The following is a 21,980-nucleotide window of genomic DNA, read 5'->3' on the forward strand; positions in this document are numbered from 1 at the left end:
TACGCTTAATCTTGGGTTTGATTTCTAGTGAAATAACCATTTTTTTTCTTTAAATACTCTAATTTAACAATTGCAATCAAAGAAATTTTTTGTCATGTTATTTCATTATCAAATTGATTTTAAAAAAATTCTACCACTCTAGCAACTATGGAAAATGCATATATTTATGTATACTTATACATAACAATTCCTGATTTAAAGGACATTATCCCAAGTGTATTTTAATACTTTTTTTTCTTTGTGGCTAGAGATTCCTCAAGAGCAACTGAACAGAGACACTGACATTCAGGAGATTTGCAGCAAACACAGACTCCTGTTTGCAGGATGCCTTGCGATGTTTCTGAGCCTGGACTACATAAATACGCTGTGCCAAAAACGTCTGCAAATGCCACCGAGAACTACCAAAGGGGCCTTTCCTTCACCTAGAGCCGCTGCTCCCACGCAAAGACACGAAATCCCTTGGCCCGTGCGATCCCCGGGAAGGGCAGCGCTGCCTTCGCACGATCCATGGCACATTTACTGCTCTGGGATTTCTTCTGCTCTTCCCCTTTCTAGGAAGTCTTGGAATAAAAGTGAATTACTGGACAGCCTGTGCTGATGGCAAAACTCAAGCTTCTCTTTAGCAGAATCCAAGCCGAAAACGGCAAGATAAAGGACTTCTTGCAAACACACACCCTGAACCTACACCAGAGCTGGAGTTACCTGTTATAAATCACGTTGATCAGCCTCACAAATCTCTAGGTCTATCCATCCTGATTCTAGAAAATAGGGATATTTTTCAAAGTCCAACTTTGAACTTATCCCAGTTCTCCAGATCCAGCCTTGTCCAGGTCTCATCACTCAGGCCACACTATTGTCCCTTTAAGTGACATGGTTTACCATGCAGCTGGCAACAGCCAAGCAGAAATCCTTCAGTTCCTCGTAATACATCAAAGAAAGTAAGTGGTGGAAATAATGGCACCCTCTGTGAAAACAGTATGACTTCCAAACCCTCCTAAAGTTCCACTGTTGCATGCTGTGCCGTTTCCAAATATACTATTAGCCACAAATGATTATGTAAGTTTTGCAGTGCCATTAATCAATTTCTATTCATTCTGTGAACGTATATTTAAATAAATACCTAGCTCTTCAGTTGCACTCTTCAAACTCTCATTAAAAAAATACACTAGAAGTGTTTTGGGTATTATTTCAGGGCTTGAGATATGGGAAGCTGTCAATAAAGAAATTATGCGCTGCGTCTACTCGAAGCCCTCATGCCACACTACCTACGTCAAATCTGCTTCCAGCTGTACCGAGAACGCAACTTGGAAATTTTTCTCCTCCAATTTTTGCGGGCTTTTTCAGTCCTCCACCTTTCCAGGAAACAGCGACCAGATTTGGGAGTGCTCAAGCTGTCACTGTACACAAGGGAACAACATATCATCAAACAGGGTCTCTACTAAAACACTGTTTTGAAGATCACGAACGGTAAGTAAGGGTTATGGATCCCCACGCTATCGTATCCATCTGCAGTTGCACAGAGCTTGCTCTGAGTGACCAGATGGCTTCTTACAAAACAACATGTTTAGATGAACACTTTCCAAAACACTGACGGTGCCGCGCTAACTCTCTGCAAGGGACCTGCAGATGGTTCCCTTCCCCTACCTATCCGTTCTCCCAAGAACTCCCTCCTTCTACAACTAGCTGTTAGGTAAGCTTCAGCTGCACAGGCTGATATTTCACTGAGAATATCTACACCTGGCAATTTTCTTAAAATAATCTCCATAAAGAGAAATTTAACGAGCAATTTTAGATCAGCTAGTTTAAGTTCAGCTGGTGGAAAAAAAAATGGCATCTATTTTACAAGATTTCGGAAGGGAACTCTTTGAGAAGCACAATTTCATACCAAAGAGTTTGGGTAGATTTGGACAATGGATCTTGTTTAAGGTCTATTCTTCACAATATTAGTGCACTGCTGAGCAAGAGGAATTCAGAGCAATAATCTGAAGCAATGCTTCATGCAGACGGCTCAGAGATACCTGTAGGGTGCACTTATCACCTGCTCTTATCACTAGGCCCCGTTTTGGTCCAGTAACTGTCACCAGATCATTCTAGTTTCCTACATAATTTCAAATTGGGATATAGGAAAAAAAAGGGGGGAGAGAGAAAAAGCCTATCATCAATTATTTTAAGTTATTTTATATCATGTACAAATCTTCACTTTGATTTTTTTTTAGCAAGTCTGGTGATCTTTGATTGCTAGGGTGCTACATAAAAATATATACTGGGCGATAACATAATAATCTTATGTTTTTGTGATCCCAACATTTTAGCAAATTCCCCACCTACTAGTCTTCCAGTTACAAACTCCTTTTGTTCTGCCCTCCACTGGGTGAGAAAGCTTCAGCAGAATAAGGAGGCAAATTCCTGTGGATGGAGAGGCTAGCTATGAAAATACAGCATCAAACAGACACACGTTCAGCCTCATTTACAGGCAGAGTTGGGAAAACGCATGGAAAATCCTTTTAAATTAAACTACACCATTATTGAAGAAAATTTTTAAGAATCTTAGTGATTTAATTGGGCTGGAAAGTGGTTTACACTGTAGAAAGGAATGATTAGACAATCACGAGGCATGGGCAAGCTTTGGCCAGGGGTATTAGACTGAGCTGCCTGCAGAGATGATGTAAACTGGTCAATGACCTGCAAAAACACCTGGAACTGCCATTACTACTACTAGGAGAGAAAGAGTAGGAGAGTAGACTGAAGTTTCCTACTTATTCAAGCAGGAATATGTTGTGATCTAAGCATATGCATTTTTAAAATCAATCCTGTACAGATTTCAACCCCCTTTGAAGGCAAAACCTTCAACCATCATGATTTGCCAACCACTCGCAATCAGAAATTGAGCAGCACATTAACGGAAGGCAGTTCTATCCATGTCACTTTGGACATTTTTTGGACATTTTTTGAAAGCTTATATAAACACACAGCATATTGATGCCAGTCAACAGGGACAGCAGTATTTTAGCACAGTGCAAGGGAGAAGTTTCTCGCCAAGGAAGCGGAAACAGAGTCCCAGAACCTAAAAGGGGGAAACTTAAGATCCCAGGATGAGTAACGTGTATCTGATGCCATATGGAAAAAACAATCTAGATATAAGTAAATTTAGAAGCTACCAAATGCTTCCATGAGCAAAACCCATCTGAAAAGCACACAGATGATATACTTACCAAAGGTAAGAAAAAAAAAAAAAAAAAATCACGCTATTTTAGACTAATGCAAAACACCTTAAAAATAGCTTGAATCATGTTCTACTGCTTTAGGAAAGAGACACAAATATTCAACACCAGATTGTGCATTTTTGCTTTAAGTTTCTATTACTTAAAGACAGAAGATAACAAAGAAAAAAAAGTAGAATTTTATATCTAAATATCCTGAATTATGCTGAAAGATTCATCAGAAACCTAAAATATGCATGGCAGCATTTTGAAAATTGTAATTCCTAATTAAATACAAAAATATCTTATTCACTTGAGGCAGACAGATATTAAATAAAAGGAACTTCAAATAGCCTGAATAAAATTCACTTCATCAGCTTAGCTTTTAGTTAGCTCACCCATTTTGGTGAGGCTTTAATCTCATTAATTCTCAGCTCGGCTTGCATATTCAAGATGTGCTTAACATCAGTGAAAAAGGGTTAAAACCAGAGATAGAGAAGTCGAATATGACTTAATCCATGTTAGCAGCAGTTGGTGACTATCATTTAGCTTGGCTGTAACAAGACCTATGTCCTGCAAAGACAAGGAGAATCCTTAATACTTTTATCAGCCTCAAAATTTGTCATTTCTCAGTTCAGGTAAAGATATTTCAACAGAAAACACACTTTGTGCAAACTAACAGTTTAAGGCATTTTTAGGACATTTCTCCAGAACGTCTCTAATTGCACCACTGAATGGCTGGGAAGCTATTCATTTTTTTGCTTTCCACTTTGGAAACTCAGATGAGCCCATGAACACATAATGAAGAGCATTAAAGGACATCTGGTTATTCATCTGAAACTACACTTTTACAATGTGAATCTATTATCAGAAAAATCTTTATTTTCCTTTTTGTAGCCATGATAAAACACAAAACTAAATTCCATTAAAAAGCTGTTTTATATTTTCAATTCCATTTCCACTCTAGATTGAGCACAATCTATTAAGTAAGTTTTTATTTTGCCACATTTGCCATTATTTAATTCTTGATAGAGCAGCAAGCTTAAAAAATTTCACTTACTGAAACTGGCACGCACTTAAAATGACACCACACTTTAATGTATTTGGGCGATGACCTTTTTTTTTTTATTATTTATTTTTATCTCAAATTCCCCACAGCATTTTGTTACCCAATAAGCACCCTGATACTGTGCACAACTGCCCAACACCTGCAGCTGCTCAACACACCGGAGCAGTTGCCATATTCCCCAGTGCACATTGAAGATTGTGACACGGCTGCAACCTGCTTTTAACCACAAATGCAAGGGAACTTTTGGTTGCTAGACAAACTAAAGGGACAATATCACCTCTCATGTATTTTCTCTGTTCTCTATTCATTCAGACATCTCGTAGTTGGAAAAGCAAGCCTACTTCTTTAATCAAAGCTTTTCAAAAACTTGGTAGAGCTTAAACACCCCACAAATACACATTTACTAGAAATGAAAGATGATCAAATACTTTTGATTAGTGTTCATAAACTTTCTTATACAAGAAGCAAAATAAGATTTGCAATAGCTATTACACCAGCTAATACACTCATCTGATTTGCACGATGCTCAAACACAGGGAAATTAAAACTAGCTGTAGAAAGGGGGCTGAGAAAAAGTTCCTGTTAGCTCAAAGACATTCCCTATTTTAAAAGCCACTTAAACACTTAATCTTATTAAGCAAACATGGACTTCAGCAGAGCAGGGATCCCTTCTCACAACTGGCCTTCCAAGCAGGACTGTGCCTTCCAGCCAAGGAAGCAGGAAAAAGTCTGTGTCTCAGTCTCTCTCGCTTGTGAGAAGATAATTGCTACAGAAACAACATTTTTCAAAGCACAGTGAAGGTGTGAGATTCTTCTGAGTCACCATCACTTGCCGAAGGGAGCCAGGGAGAGGCAGCTCCTTTCCTGTTGGGCCTGCCCTTTGCTACACATCCAGAATCGCTGCTCAAAAGCATCAGTCTTCCAACTAACTTGTTCTTATTCCAAATAATTCACCAGTTCAGTTAGTTTGATTTCATTTCTCCAACGTATTAATTATGTGGCGTAAGTTCACCGGTGCTCCTGAGCAACCCCCCTCACATCACACTTTGCCATGACTATTCCCAGATTTTAAGACAGGAGCTGAGAATCGTTAAGAAAGAAAAAAGAATGACAGGGATGAAACTGAAGTTGGATGTGGGTAACTACAGTCAGATTTCGGAAGCCCCTCTTCTGGGTTCCTTTTCACTTGATTTATCTCGTCCCGGCACCTTTCCGTGCTGGCTGCAGCGCGGGGCGGCCGCCTGTACAAAAGCCAGAGAGCACGTGTCACCCAGCGGTTACCACAGAAACAGGCCGCTGCTGTAAGGACACCAAAATTGAAGCGGTTGTGCGCTCTGCCTCGAGAAACACGTTAACCCTTCGCTGCTCCCGCGAGGCAGGGCATGGAGATAATCCGCATGGTTTAGAAAACGGGCCTCTTGCCAAGGCCGCAGTGAATTTATTCGCCAGCAGGGCAAAAAAAAAAAAAAAAAAGAACCAAACTCTGCCAGGAACAGCAGCTTTTCTCCCAGAATTATCTTCCATATTAATCCAGCTGTTAACTGACAAAAAGTGCTGACCCAATTCCTGGTGCCCAGGCAATAACCACTCAAAGGCTTCTCAGTCGCGTTCCTTAAATTAAACTCATTGGCAGCCTGGGGAGATCTGGCATGCCTAGACCAGGAGAAAAGGCTCTGTGAGGCACTTGCCTTGCACAGAATGGGAGCTGGTGGCACCTATCCAGGGGACATTCACCTATTTTCACATGTGAGAAAGGGGTGAAAGGAAGAAATATTAGGTGCGTTGATGACTACACATTTTAAAAGTGCAATTTTAAAGGGCAACTTGGCATTTCTACTCTCTCCTGGAGCAATTTTATGATTTGCGAAAGACAAAGAGGACGAGACCCATTAGAAACCAAACCCGAATGCAAAATAGAGTTAAAAGCGGCTTTTCTAGAGCATTGTAACACTGTACTGTCAAAAACGCTTTCTTTATTCAACATAATCTGCGTGTGTTTCACAGCTTTAAAAGTTGTGTTCTTTATTTTCTCAGGCAGCCCTAAACAGGAGTCTCTATTTGATTCAAAAGCAAGTGTAGAAGATCATAAGCCTTCAAATGCCTCCAGTTCTGTGCAGTATTTACTTCTGTAATGTTATACACTACCTTATTCTTCACAGGAGCTCCGTAAAGGTCACTTTGAACACAGGACAAAAGTCTGTTGGATGGGAATGTGCTCATAAATACCTATTTGTGAGGCCCATTGAGCAGTTTATAGCAATTAACTTTGCAGATCGAGGCTCATCGCCCTCATTTAGATGCTAATCAGTTGAAAAGTCAAAGTATTCAACACTGCAGTTGTTTTTTCCTATGAAAAGATTCAATAAGGAGGGTGATACAAAACAAAAAGCTGCTGCTTGATACACCAGTTTTATAGAGCATCACGTTGAGAGAAACAACTGAGAAAGGTGTTTGCTGGTAGGTATCTGAGTGCTGGAAGGAAACGTCACTGGTGCTGGGGTCGGGGTGGTAATTCTGTGCATCCTCCATAAACTAGTGATGGCTCATGTTGCTCCTCCTGATTCAAACCTGTCACAAACTCTAACGAGCTGTTATTTGACTTCTACTTTCTGTAAAACAGTAGCAGACCCAAAAGCTGAGCTCCGCCGGTGTCCTCAGTGCTGGGGGGTGTCTGCGATACATCTTCGTCTACAGCAGCCGCTTGGAGCCTGCGCCGCTGCCAACGCTACGGCTACGAAAACTGCCCTGGAATCGGGCCACGCGGGCCGCAAACCCTCAGCTCAGACGTGGCTGCATTAACTCGGAAAGGCGAACGAAGGGAAATGGCGCATCCAAAGCAGACCCTGCTGGGGAAGGTGCCTATGCTGAAACAGGCAAACGAACCGGGTAACGCCACACTGTGGGGCAGGTGAGGGGGAAGACAAGGGATCGGCATTGGGGCACACTGACACTAATGTGGGTAGTTGACTGCTCTTACCCTATACCACTATGGATGGAAACATCATTTTCCACACATACTTGACTCTTCCTAGCTTGATTTACAAATATGGACATTTAATCAAAAGTATCCACACACAGTAACAAGACAGCAAAATGCATTTTTTGCAAACTTAAGGCCTGAAAAATTACCTGAGGAAGCGGGATAGTTTCTTACTGTATGGAAAGATGGAGCAGAGTTGCAAGACTTGATCTTACAAGGACTTGATACTCTTTTTTTCCAGTAGTTATTTAGGTTTTGAATATCTGCATACTTTACAGTTGGGACCAAAGTTTCCTTTTTTTTTTTTAAATGAATAATCTGTCAAGTCCCAGACAGAAACTTACCAGCTTGAATTCTGAAATTTCCACCTGCCCTCAAGGCTCCTGAAAAACAGGTTTTTCAAGTGATGCCTTGCAAAACAAAGAGCTACAACCTGATCATCATCATAATTTCTTTGTATAAAGCTACAGCTTTATAAACTGACATACTTCTAGTTACCCTCAAGTAGCAGCATGACTCCTGGTAATCCTCCCTTACTATAATTAGTCTCTCTTCCTTTAAGCATTAAGCATCTCCTGCCCTCTCCCTGCTTGTTCCTGCTCTAGTTGTCGTTCCAGCTCTTCCTGATCTATTTTCCTTCTTCATTTTCTGCTGATGCTCATAATGCTCTCATCTACTTCAAACAGGAAGAAGAAAAATTAAGACATCCGTTGCATGCTGTGCCTTTGTAATAGACACCTTCGATGTTGAGATGTGCCAAAACATGAGACAGAATACAACAACAACCTAATACTATTACTAAGAAGGAATAGATCTAAGAGTATGAATCCTGACATAGCTGCACCAAGCATTTCTTGCCCTACTTCTTCAGGTTCCAGTTAAATCAAAAGGAAAGGGATGATGCTCTAAACTTGTAGGTTATATTGGACCGAAAACCACCTGCCAACTGCTACAAAGTGAAGAAACCCCAAGTAACACCAACAACTAGAGCTCTGTTAAGGCCAACCCACGAGAAGTCAGAGATTTTACTATACCACCAGCAAAGCACAATTTGGCCATGGAATTTCCTGTGCTGTTATCTTAATGCGCTAATCAAACTTTAGATATCCAAGATATTCCTGCTATAATAATCATGAGTGCTTGGCAACACAGTCCCATTAAAAGATAAATATTGTGTAATGCCTCTGTATAGCTTTATGAGTAGATCAATCAGTTAGCGTGGCAATAAATTAGCATCATTAGTATGTTTCAGGAAATGCTTCACTAATCAAAAGTCACATCTTTAAGTAAATGCTATTGCTTGTTTGCTCACGCAAAATATTTTCCTCTTTCCCAAAGTGCTTCTTTACCCCTGCATAACAGATCCTAAATAACAGATCCTGGCACTGGATACACCAAAAATTATCCGGACAGGGCGATTTTGCCATCAGCTGCCCCAGGAAATTTCTGTCTGCAGCTGCAGACTCAATATGCACTACAGAATGAACAAAACAAAATTCAAAGTCACAAATGGTGCTACCAACGCGGGCGCCGTGAGCCCCGCGCCGGCTGCGCCGCCCCGGCTCACGGGCTGCGCAGCGCCCACGGCAGCGCAAGGCACATCAGCAGCTAAGCAATTCCTGAGCTGTTTTCTTCTACAAAGCTGGAGAAACTGTAAAACAGAAAGTGCAATCACTGTGTTGACAGAGACAGATACATGTACGTAGGTTTTTGTTTATCTATATTATGCATAGATAGCAGGAATTCAAATAAGAGAAGGGATTCGATGCATAAACTTTGTATTAACTCTAATTTCTGCTGTGTTGTTTACACCCTAGAGAAAAACCCTTCTGAATTATTATTATTTTTTTTTCATAGTATCATTTTTTATAGCTTTTCACCCAGAAAGACTGGTTAATTAACAGTTATACTGCTGCTACAGCCCAGTACTATTAGTCCAGCTATGCAAACCATAAAGGGAGGAAATAATTAGAATATTTTAGAAACCTCTTGGTAGCTTTAGACTGCTTTCCTATAAATTATAATGAGACAGAGAACATTAAAATACGGCAAGACCAGGCAAAATTACAGAAACATTTTCCCCCTCATTGGAGGCTGAGATTTAAAGGTCTGCAAATGGACAAATACTTTTTTTTTTTTTTTTTTTAAATGTAAATCTCTTCATGAAAATCTCATCTCTGTACTGTCACTGGCCAAGAACGCAGTAAAAGCACTGTATTTTTAACATCATTCTCCTCTATCTTTATAGAAAAGATACTTTATACTTAATATAGTTTATATTAATGCTTACACATTGAAAGATCTTATTTAAAGTAATATTCCATGAATATTTCATGCTTTTAGTTCACTCTTCACAGTCAAAAAGTGCCCATGTGGAGATTAAGTTACTGAATGAAATGATAGCCAAACTTTTAATTAACTTTTTGAATCAGAAATAATTTTTCTATTTAATCTAAAATATTTTGAAAGTAACTTTGGAAAAAGTCAAATTTGTGTTTCCTTGAAAGAAACTCACGGACACACTGTCTGCCTGAACCTCACTGTAATATTCTGGTAGAAATCAAACTGGATCTATTCTCTGCACTATTTTAGCTAAGCAGTCTGCAAGACAGCGCGGCCACTTCACTGTGTGTGCTATTTAGCAGCAGATAAATATTTGGAGAGCATCTCCCCAGCAGCCCCTCTCGTTTCCAGTGGCTGGTCGGTTGGTGGCCTTGATCTTGACCACTCTTTTCTTAAATTTCTCTTCCAGGCAGGAGGCGGCACTTACGAAGCGAGAAAGACAGGTACAAACATGGCATCTTTGACTAAGATCCGATCTGCAAAACACAGCTGAAAGTCGGCCGACAAGCCACCCAGGCAACACAACTTTTTGCTATCAAATAAGCTGCCAGGAACGTCACCTAGTGAAACGAGGACGTATTTTTGGCACTGATCATCAAGGAGGGCTGTTGATCCCCGTGGTGTTCAAACACCCTCAGGCCGAGCACAGCTGCCCAGAAGCTGCTCTGCCCTCCTCCTTGGCTGATGATTTACTGACGAGTCTGCTCTCTGCTCGCCTTAAAGCGCACATTTGACAAGCTACTACACAGCAACAAATGTCAAGAGCGGCAGAACGAGCCATTAACACGAACCAAGAAAACGTTGTAACAGGAAGCCGTGGCCTGGAAAATGAGGCAACGAATGGATGCTCAGCACAAACAAGCTGAAAGCATTCACTGAATTCTGCACTACAGTACTTATGTCCACGGTGCAAACAGCTGTACACTGCCAAAGCAAAAGTACCAAGTGTTTGAACAGCGTTGCACAGCACAGGGGTGAAGCACACGTCGTAGGAGGTTCCCGTTGTTCACACATGTTTTGCTCACATATAACGCCTGCTTGCTTAGCTAACACTTCCCTACATAATGTTTACGTTAAACACAGTTCAGATGAAAATCTCAGGTAAAATTTAGGGGAAGGCAGGAAGGATGGGGTCTCCACCACCGCTGTGCGTCACCCACACCAGTGGTCCATCACCGTTCAGGCAAGTTTCTTTTTCCTCGTGTTTAGCTGGAGTTCCTTGCACTTCAGTTTTGTGCCCAAGACAAAGGTGATGGGAAGAAACCTTTACATTTGAAAAATGAGCACATATGATACAGAAATCACTGAAATAAAGAACTTACCAACAACATTTTAGTAAGTTGGTTATTAGACAGAACATCCTTGAAATCACATAGCCTGTCAGGATTATATAAGTCGAAACATTTAACGCTATGGGACAGAGAGCTGTGATGCTTGCTGCTGGAAGTCCTCGTTCTTATACATGCATTAACCAAGGGCTAACGTGTGTGCTCCTTTTCAGATAAGCTGAGAATAATGTGACTGAAACACAACTGTACGTGTTACAACAAGTTTTATTTATCTGCAACATGCCCACTGGGACTGCAAATAAATGCGAATTAAGCAAAGTAAAAGTGTTAATAGAGAGGGTTCCTCCGGGTAGCACGCAGAGAGATTCGGCAGGGCCAGCTCTTGCTTTAGGTTTTGCTCTGCATGGACGGGAATCTTTAATTTGTGATGGCAAATGCTTTGCTACAAAGAGGTCGTTATTCAGCACGGAGACAGACAAACGAGCAGAGCCCGACAGCCTTTTATACATGAAGACATGAAAATGAACCATAAAGGAAATTGTTTGATCGAATCTGCCATTGAGCTAACGTAACACTGAAATGGAATAAAAATCTAAAGCAAGATTTAAAATGATAAATATTCACATCAGAAAGTGCACTAATGACAGTTCCCGGCACGAGGAATCAAAAGCAATTACATTTCTATGAGAAGCCACTAACATTTGATACAATAATGAAGAAAAATGCTAGCGAGCTGATTATTTTACTGAAGCCTGTTAACTGTATTTGAGTTTCAAAATAACATTAGTTTCTTTAGAAGAGAGGCAGGGGATTCCATAGGAGCCTAATGAAAATGCTTTGCCCATCCAAGGGGGCCTGGTTCCTGCAATCCCTGCTCCGAGGGCAGCCTCCAAGGAGCAGCCCCCAGCGAACCCCCCAGAGGCGGCAGCGCTTCACGGCAGCGAATACAGCCCAAGCAACCCTGACTTTTACATTTCTGTTCACCACCATCTAGGATCCAAATCAGATTTCTAAAGAGATTAAACACTTATTTACACTGTTTTATGTTATTAAAGTCTTGCTAAACCTAACAGGTACAAAGGTTAGAATTGAATAACAGAATAAACTCTTCACCGTGTCCAGCATGTTTGAGATCTCCTGTTTAGGGAGCTCAGAACCCGCTAAGGATTCCAGGAACGGAATATAAAGTGGGACAGAAATGCATTACCCTTCTAATGTTCTTTATTCCTCACCAGCAATGCCAGGTCAGGACGTTCAGAAAATAGAGGACATTCAGAATTCAGATGAGAGCCTGAGTGTCCTGATACTTTCTAAAATTTGTTCGTTCTGCCGTTGTCTGAAAGATTTTTATATTAATTTAAAATTTCTGCTCATCTGCAGAAGTAAGGTCTGACATCTCAGGAAGAAATACATTAAAAAAAACCCACAAAATAGTTGCACACCGATTTTGTTCAATGGAGAAGGTTTTCCAGAATCCCATTAATGTTCCCAAGGGGAACCCAAGGGGAACTGCCTGGTCCAGCAGAGAGAAGGTTGACCTGTCTATTATTTGAGAAAACTCTCTAAAAAGAAAATATTCATGCATATGAAGAGAACATTTTTGCTACAATAGTTGGATAATGTAGAATAGTCTTGAATTTACTATAGCCCATTGCTTCAGGCAATGTATGCATAACTATGGGATTCCCAAATGAAAAACAATTCCACCAAAAAAAAAGCAAATCTTTTTGCAACCCCTGATACAGCTCCACGCAGAATGGGTAACAGTGCCTCATGCTGATGTTTACCCCAACAATTTCCTTGTGCTACTGCTGAGAAGTTCAAACACTTCCCATTTTAAATTGCAGCCACATCCAGAAACAATTAACTTAGCAATACCGCCTCGTAGCCGTACAGCGATATGAAAACCAAACACAGCCATATGCAGAAAACAACTAATTTAAATATAGCATCTTCTAGTGAGAAGACGTTGCTTTTCCTGTGAAGTGATTCTACCTACTCATTCATACCATTAGAATTAAGTAAGAGAATTTTCTTTCTGTAGCTGCAGAACAAGGAATAGCTTTTATTCAGACTTGTTCATCTCTGGTAGATCTTGCTAAGCAAGGTTATTGCAATTCTGAAATTTCTTTTGTTGCTGCCTTTTTATTTTAATAAACAAAACCCCAAGATCTAAATTCTATTTACACACCAGTACAAGAGCCAGGCTTGACTCCCAGAGAGCAAGGGCAGTGCTTCGTGCTGAGCAGTTCTGTGCAACCTATTTTCCCTCGGTAGCTTTGACCTAAGCAGCTGACTGATTATAATAAGAATAAAAACAAACACTTATAATAAGAATAATAAGAATAAAAACAAACAGAGTCCCGTTTTACCTCATAGTTCATAATCTCACAGTACACAGTTAAATGATACAACTAATGAAAGATTTTTTTATAAATAGGCAAAATTATAACAATTGAAATTAAATAAATACTCCAAAACAAAACATTTTTGTTTGAAGTATGCAAATATATCATCACAGTACAAATAATGAGCTGCCACTTTCATTAAGGCTGAAAAATCAAAATTACATTTCTAACTAGAATAGCCATTTATTTCATAATCTGATGGCTTTTGCTTGAGATTTTATTGCCATCTTTATAAGTATTTTTAATGCAAGGTAAGAATAGTTACAATAGCACCTGAAAGCATAACCATCATTTGTCAATGCATTCTATTTCCCACAATTCATGATTTCTTTTAAGAATAAACTGATTGATAAGGAAGAACTGGAGAGCTTCAACCTAAACCTTTCATTTGGCATTACCACTTGTCCACGTGGAAAACTCAGGATAATCAGGATAGTCATAAATAACCACAGACAGGCATCTAAATAGTATTGTCCTCTATGTGGACACCATTCAGAATTTATTTTCCTGCTCTATTTTTAAAAGGGCAAATCATGAAATGAGGTGGACAAGAGATCATTAGTACACTTTCACACAGCTATATTTAACCATCTTAAAAATAAATATCATGGGACAGAAACAACAAAAACTATTTGAGGTGAAAATTCAATTGCAAATGTATCTTCTTTTCTACATTGTTCCCTGAGCATTACGGAGGCAAAGTGAACTGCAGCATTTCTTAGGGACAACTTCTTTGAAAAGCACTTAAAAATCATTTCAGGGCCTCTCAGTTGAAAGTACTTGAAACCATTTAAATCTTTACAACTCTTAGTCATATTCTACAAATTATTTTCCTCTTCCCAAAAGCCTATACCTTTGGAGACATTTATCCCTACCGACATTTATGACAACCACCTAAAGAAGAATAATTGAAATGTGAGTGCCACAAAATACCAGGGGCTCTTCTGTAGTCTTTTGTAAAGAACAGGCATATTTTTAAATTTAATTTTCACCTTGAAAATATAAAATTCAGCATAAGATCATGCGAGCAGTAAGTGCTGAGCATGTGCATCCCTCCTGAAACCCATTAATTGGAACAGGGCTGTGATTCTGCAAAGGAAGGTCTGTGCTGGAGGGAACCCGCAGCCTCTGCAGGGACTTGTGCATCGCAGGTTTAATACAAGGCTTATCCTCAAAGGGTGACAAATTCTGCACGAGGTGCCCGGCCTCAGCTCACACTACACTAAAAGCAATACTGAAAGAGTTCATCACATTCTCAAAACAAAATTGTCCTTTAAATTATTTCTTATTTAAATAGATCGAAATATCACTTATAAATACCACGAAGAACCACGTTCAGAGCAGAGTGGAAAGACTAAGAAATGTTACATTGAAATAAGGGTCTATTCAAAGGGCCTTTTTGAGAGTCTTAACAGATGAACATGTTAAACTATTTGTAGACAAACTATTCATCCTTAACAAAACCACAACATTACCATGCTACTTATTAGTGTACTAAGGAAACACATCAGCAGATTTGACTCCTTGATTTCTTAATTTGATAAATACCCTAATAGTGACCTGCTCTCATAAACCCTCCAGTGAAACTAAAAACACAAACGCCACTAACAAAAACAAAATACTAACCAAAACTTCTAATTAAGCAAATCTGAAAATATCTATTGCAAGAGTATTCGTTTGTGCAGATTTCTGGGTCACTTACATGCTTTAGAAAGCCTTACATGGTGATTTTTGTTCAAAACCATCATTTAAATAGACAAACAAAAAACATGTTTATCACACATGCCTTTAAATATATGGGTATATATATTTAAAAAATAAGAATACAAAATATGCTGTTTAGAAGATTTTAAAGATGTTGGCATTATATTTTAAAATAAACTGCAAAGAAAAAGGCTCATATGCTGCACATCTACTCGACAGATACTTACACAAAAAAGGGCATCAGCCGAATAAGAGTCTCTTTTTTGGGACTGGCTGTGAATTCTGGGACAGTTTGAATGATTTTGTTCATTACATTCCTCAGGTAACTTTGTAGCTGCTTGCGCCTCTCTTCTACAAACTTTGCATCCTAAAAACAGGAGAGGGGAAAAAAAGTAAGTGGTGCCGACAATATTTTTCTATTCTATAATGTCATTTAGCATCCTAATAAACCTCAAATTTGATTTTTTTAATGATCTGTGTTTCTTGCAGCTAAAGAAACATCTTTGAAGATTATTCCTTTCTTAGGTAGGACCTCCCAGCTCCAGATCAAAGCAGGGATGATGTTTTCGCCCACGGCAGCTCGCTCCAGCCCTAGTCAACCCCAGACTGAGAATGTTCATCTGGCCTTTCACTCCTTTGGAGAAAAATGCAGGGTGACAATATTTTGAGGGGGACAGAAGAAAATGAGAAAAGATTCCCAATGTTATTTCTCAAAATAGTCATTTAAATTCATGGAAAAATAAAACAAAGATCTACCGATGTTAGCTAAGGCATAGTTGCAAATACTGGCAACCAAGACTTACCTTCTATAAAAACTTATGCTTTTAATTGAACTTGTTTTAGCTAAACATATTTTCTCTGTCCAATTAGCAGATACATGACACTTATATTTAGAAATTTTTTAAATTTTCGTCAATGCAGCATTTCTTCCAATCTGGCCGAGCCTTATCTTGGAAAATTGGCGCTATCTTCATTACAGAAATACCTATGTTGAGCAGTAAAACAACACAGGGCATAATTATGATTCCACTGAAAGCCCCTGATTTCAGGGGGCTGAATTCAGTCAAGTCAGGCTTTTTCCCAAGTATTAAGAAAAAAGGTTAAGTTCACAGCATTTGCCACACTTTTCTCTGCAGCAGGACTCCCAGCCTGCTTCTACTTCACAGATCTCATTTCCCACACTAGCCTAGAAGAAACACACACCATCTTCCTAATATTTTTCTTTGGCCAAGTTATAAACAGCAATGTTCATATAAAAGCACAATATGAAGCCTGTATACTAAAAATAGCTGGATTTTTGCTATTGCACCACTTTTTTTTTGTATCACACTGTCCTGTCTGATCGGTACAGGAGTTTTGAAGAACGGGTAATTTCTGAAGACATTCATACTTAGAGGCTTCAAAAATTTAGGCAGCAGTGTGTGTTATTTAATTTTTTTTTAAATTCCAAAATACTTGCAAACAGTTTTTTGTATTTTCTAATGCAAACTTACAGAGATGTCCAACCGTGTTTGACATTCCAGTTTTAAACACATTTAAAGATTAGATCAGCATGAAGGAGAAGCCCTGTGTATCACACACTTCACTACACCTTTCCCTTTGTTGCATAGTTCTTCAGTACAAGCTTACTACATACCGCCCAAAATTTTGTAGCAGATGAGTGTTATTAATTGAATTTACTAAAAAAACAGATTTCTGAAAGCCCTTAGAAGCAGCTGTTTTACTACCACCCCTGCGCTACGGCCGCTTGCTCGGCGCTCCCAGCGCCTGCACAGGCACCGGTCAGACGTCGGCACCGGCAGCTGGGAAACGTTACAGGAAAATAAAATTAATCTGTGGAGACACATTATATTAGAATAGAGTGCAACACTAACGGCAGATGAAAAGTAGGTCTAGAGAGCAGACCTCTAGAGAGGTCTATTTGGAGTAACACTGACTGTATTCTTTTCCTCTTTTCACTAGGATTTTTGAACCTATTGCATTTGGTCCTGCCGGCGTTACCCACACCAATAATGCAGTTTTTGTCAGAAGGCAGTAAATATAATAAGCTGTAACAGAAAAACACAACTGGTTCAAAGAGCCTGGCCCATTCCTTTCAGCCTCAAATTATAAAGAGGTAACTGTCCCACTTTCAGGTCCCAGCTATCTACAACTAAAATATTCTTAATATTTAATATTCTGAGTTGGATTCTACCTGCTGTTTCTGCAAATCTATCCAAGAAACGTTTTCAACAATGGGTACAGTTTTATTCACCTTAGAAGTGGAGCCCTATGGAGCCTTATGTTCATTGACATTCAGTGTGGCCCTAGATAATCAAAAAAAGCCATTCTGGGTTCCTCATTAGTTTTCTCTCCTATGCAACAACGAGTAGAAATACTCAGAGATTGCCTGATAAACCGAAAAAAGAAATGTTGGAAATACAACTTTGAGCAGCAAGGAGGAGGCTTTAATCCTTCAACAGAGCAACGCCGGATTCAACCAACGCTCCAACGTGTCCAAAGCAGAAGTCTCCCCTTCTCCAGGGCCACTTGAATAACAATACACGGATCTCTCCTGTGTGTAGGAAAAGGGTACATTGCCTCTAACCACAAGCTACTCCTCTCCCTATTTGATCAATGGTCTCTCTTCTCCTGTTAAAAGAAAGACTAATATGTACTAGAGACACTTGGCTATACAAAAATATTGACAAAAATATCCAATATAGCTCTGAAGGGCATCTTGGATATGTTTAGCCCTGATTTATGCAGAATACGCTCATACCATGCACAAATTGCTAATGCAGACTCAACACACTAGTAAGCACCTTCGATTTGCAGGAGCTAATTTTACAAAAAATAAAGTTACTGCAGTTTCTGCCCAAGCCACTTTCAAGATTCGTTTCTTAGCACAGCCCCAAAGCATATATTTTTGATTAAGAGTCCACAGAATCTCCGCTAACGAGCAAAATTGCTTCTGATTGCAGAAGCATCAAGCCACATCTGGGGAAAGTATTTCGTTCTCATTGTTTAATCTGAAATTAATGCCTCCCAAAATATTTTATGGAACTGTCTTTTTGACTGAGAGTTTGCCAAGTTTCTGCCTACAGCAAAATGCTAACATCAAATTACAAACTTCTAAAAATGAGAATACATAATGCAAATCCTGATAGACTCACAGCACATATTAGCAGATGATGTTAAACCATAAAAGTAAAACGCAGCAGTTGACATACCATAATATTTTATGTTACTCTCTTTTGCAATTTTTCATTACAGGCAGAGCTCAAACCAGCTTGCAATTTGAATTGTTCCAGACTCTTGCTGCCCTTTCATATACACATATGTAACAGATGGCTGAACACTGATACTCTTCATTATTAATGGGACAGCTCACTCAGGATCTTTCAAATCTTCTTCATGTGCAGTTTTTGAGAACCATGTGATTACCATGGCAACCTGCCTTGATTTAGGGACAGCTAAAACTCTTCTATCTTCTGGGCTTGGCGCGGCTGCAATCACCACTGAAGGCAGAGCCTGGACCTTCTCGCCACTATTTGTGTCTCGCCACACTCCTATTGCTGGCACTGGACAAAGCCCAGCCTGGAGCTCAGTCCAGCTCCACTTAAAAATCAGAGTGAAATCCAGCTTTGGGCTTTAATGAGAGCTGCCCCAGCCTCTGTGGTATCCTACCACGCATCCCTTCCTAATCACAGCTGATAACAGCAGCCTTAAAAGATGAACCTGTTAAAAATGAAATTAGGTTATATTAGTTTTAGGCTATTTTAGTTTTAGGTTATTTTAATCCCACTACATTGGCGAAATTAGATTGTCATTTGCTCTTAACAAGATTATCCCACTAGTTTTTGTCTATTTACAAGACACCAAGTTGCTAACTGCAAAATGAAGCTGGAAATCGGAGGCTGCAATGGGGCAATGCACACACTAAATCACTGAGCCCTTCCAAGGCTGCTTTGGGGTTACAGAACAGGGAGGTGACGATGGGGGGCTACACACCGACAGGCCGAGCTGCACCTTGGCAAAGGCCCCGGTGAGCGACGCGGAGCCGGCCTGCCCGCGAGCGACGCTGCTCCGCGGGGTACGACCCCAACCCCAGCGCGCGGCCGTGTCCAGGCTCTTCCGTGGGGGGGTGCTGCTGCCTGCATCCCCGGGCACACCCGGAGGGCGAGCGCGGGCGTCCATGTGTAACGGCGCGCTTGGGCAGCGGGAGCGCCGCGCGCCTATCGGAACCATGGACGCTCTGTCCCAAAGCGGGAAATCCGGGTCCAAATATGTCCAGACTAGCACCTCTATAAAGTAAAAAAAAAAAAAAAAAAAAAAAAAAAAAAAAGGCGCCATGTGCCCATTTCTCAGCTAGTCCAGGAATCAACTGGTAATTAAAAAGCAACAACAGAAGACTCCAGCCCTAGCGAGATGCCAAGGTCAAGCAGGAAGCGCGTGGCTCCGCAACGAGAGCGCTTCATTAACACCCCAGTTGGCCACTCCACAAGCCAACAGGGAGGTACGAGACAGTCTTTGAATTTTATTTCCACCCAAAAGACTAGATGCTCTTTAAGAGAAATCCTTTGAGTTACGCTGTGACAGCAGACCTCTAGTTGCTGAGCTAAAAACTAAACATTCATTTCTTTATAGTGCCTCCCTGTAAAGACATTTTATGCAGCACAATGGGGAAAAACAGATTCTTTATGCAGAAAACGTCTCTCCAGCACTTAGCATGCTCTGAAGTATTTGATAGTTTTCTCCACTTTTAAAAAGAACACCAACTATATTTAGGTGTAGCAGCCCCTCAAAAAGCCACAGAGCAAAGATTAGAAATTGCTGATATTTATAGAAGAAATTTCTGGGAAAAAATAAAATCAAGCATATTGATTGGTACCAAAAAAAAAAAAAAAAATAGACAAATAATCTCCAATTCAGGGAAAGGAGGCTTTAGTTTTATTTCCCTAATTAGGTTTCCCTGAAAGGAGATCTGTTAAATCCAGGTAACTTGACAGTTTAGCATCACCATCACAATAAGAAATGCATTTAGAAAATTATTTTTATATTTTCATTTTACACCAGCAGGTCACTGGAATACATAAAAGAGGCAAGAAATATTACAGAACTACAACATTTGTCTGTCTCTATCTAGCAACTGTCCAAGCAGCACAGTGAAAAAATTACATTATTTTCTCCCCATAATGCCATGATATAAAAGGTCATGATATGAAAGTTAAAATCTCACTTTAAAAAAAATCAAAAATAACATGGAACTTAAGCACATACATTATATCATTCAAAAATAAACCCAAACATTGGTGAAAGCAATCCATAATACCAAACTGATAACACTAAGGATGGCAAACGGATCTGATGAAGGACAGTTTCTAGGAGCCACTGAAACCCATGAAGCAGCCCCTATATCCACACTTCTGACATCAGCACGACTTAAACACGCGCCGAAGGCACCAAGAGCTGCTTCTGCAACGCGACTCCAGAGCACAGGAGCCTCACAGAAAACCTCTTCCTTCCCTCAGATTTTCCAAAGGGACCCTCTCTTTGGATCCTCCTCTCTCAAGCACTCTGGATCCCTGCTATTATTAGCCATTTACCAGCTAAGCAGAAATTGGTACACTTCCCATTTTAAAATATGTATTTCACACAGCACCAGTACATTTGGCACCTCTGCTGCCATAGCTATGAAATTTATGTCAGCCACATGCACACAACTTATTAACCAAGTCTTTTAAACCACAACATGATTCTTAATGTCAGTCTGGAATTACTGGTAGTAGTATTATTAATATGATGGGCTAGGATATTTATTAGCTCAACAATGAAGCTGGAAAAGGAAGGAACACAGATCTGAAAGAAGCAGAACATTTCAAACCCAGGTAGGGCAACCAGGCTTGCCAGCCTAGACTTGCTCACGTGCAAGGCAACAGTATCTCGCGTCTTCCCTGGATCGTAACAGCAAAACACAATATTAAAATTACAACGAGCTTTGGACACTAAGCACCGAATTTTGAACTTTGCTAATTTGACTGAGTAACAGCAAACATGTATTTTCTTAGGAAAGCAGAAATTTCTCTTTTGCATAAGCAAATAAGCTTAATAAAAAAATTATGCATCCCCTAAAAAAAAAAAAAAAAAAAAGATCCTTCACCAAAGTGCTAAAAGTTAGATAATGAAAAATCCTATAAGCACTTTAGTACCTCATACTGATGACTGATGATCAGTTAAGAGGTAGATAGATACCCGAAACACTTGCCAAAAAGAAAGAAGGAAAAGAGATGTTTCCTGTCTTACTTTCTATCCCAACAACTCATTCCCTTCCTGACTTTCTTCAGCCCTAGAGCAACTCTCTCCCATGCAGTCTATTTTATATTTCTATATTTTATATGCACACAGTACATACACACTGCCTTGTATATGTGCATAGGTGCAGGTTTGGTTTTTTTTAAGATATACAAAATATATTTACAAACTGATTAAATAATTACATACACAAAAGAATCTACAGTTTAGCTAAGTCACTGATGGGCAAGAAAGGGATTTACGTGAGGAACCTGGTATCTGGGCATGAAAGAGGATTTATCGCTAGAACCGAATACGGCTCGAGAAGCAGTTCACACCCGGGCTAGAAATGATGAATGATGCTGCCCTCAGCACTTCCTTCTAGACAGAGAACAGTCATTTTAGATGTCGCTACTGTTCTGGTGCAGCTCAGAAGTCACGGCAAAGTCACCCTGCTAAATCTTTTTTAAAAAAAAAAAAAAAATGCTGTGTATTCTTTTCACAGGGGTTGTCTGATGTTTTAAAGAAAAGCAAAGGATACCAGGCAGTGGAGTCAGCATCTGGCACAAAGTATCTTATTCAACTTCTACACGTTTAGACAACCACTGAATTAACATCTTGAGTAGAAGCAAAGAACCGTTTCTATTTTGATACGTCCTCTGTTGGGACCATACCCTTGCAATAAGAGACTTTGTCAGATCTTCACTCCGTTCC

General features: G+C 39.9%; 1 protein-coding gene across 1 annotated transcript in view; it reads right to left on the reverse strand.

The window, feature by feature from the left end:
• Positions 1–21,980, reverse strand: part of SNX29 (sorting nexin 29) — a gene marked incomplete at its 5' end in the record, with an annotated part of 100,189 nt that overhangs the window by 10,198 nt on the left and 68,011 nt on the right. The window contains one exon of the mRNA XM_010214877.2: positions 15,221–15,360. Coding sequence (XP_010213179.2) covers positions 15,221–15,360 — 140 coding nt within the window. The remainder of the gene's footprint in view (positions 1–15,220; positions 15,361–21,980) is intronic.

Source organism: Tinamus guttatus, unplaced genomic scaffold, assembly GCF_059628265.1.
Source record: "Tinamus guttatus ecotype Peru unplaced genomic scaffold, ASM5962826v1 Tinamus_guttatus_pri_ptg000172l, whole genome shotgun sequence".
Lineage (NCBI taxonomy): Eukaryota > Metazoa > Chordata > Aves > Tinamiformes > Tinamidae > Tinamus > Tinamus guttatus.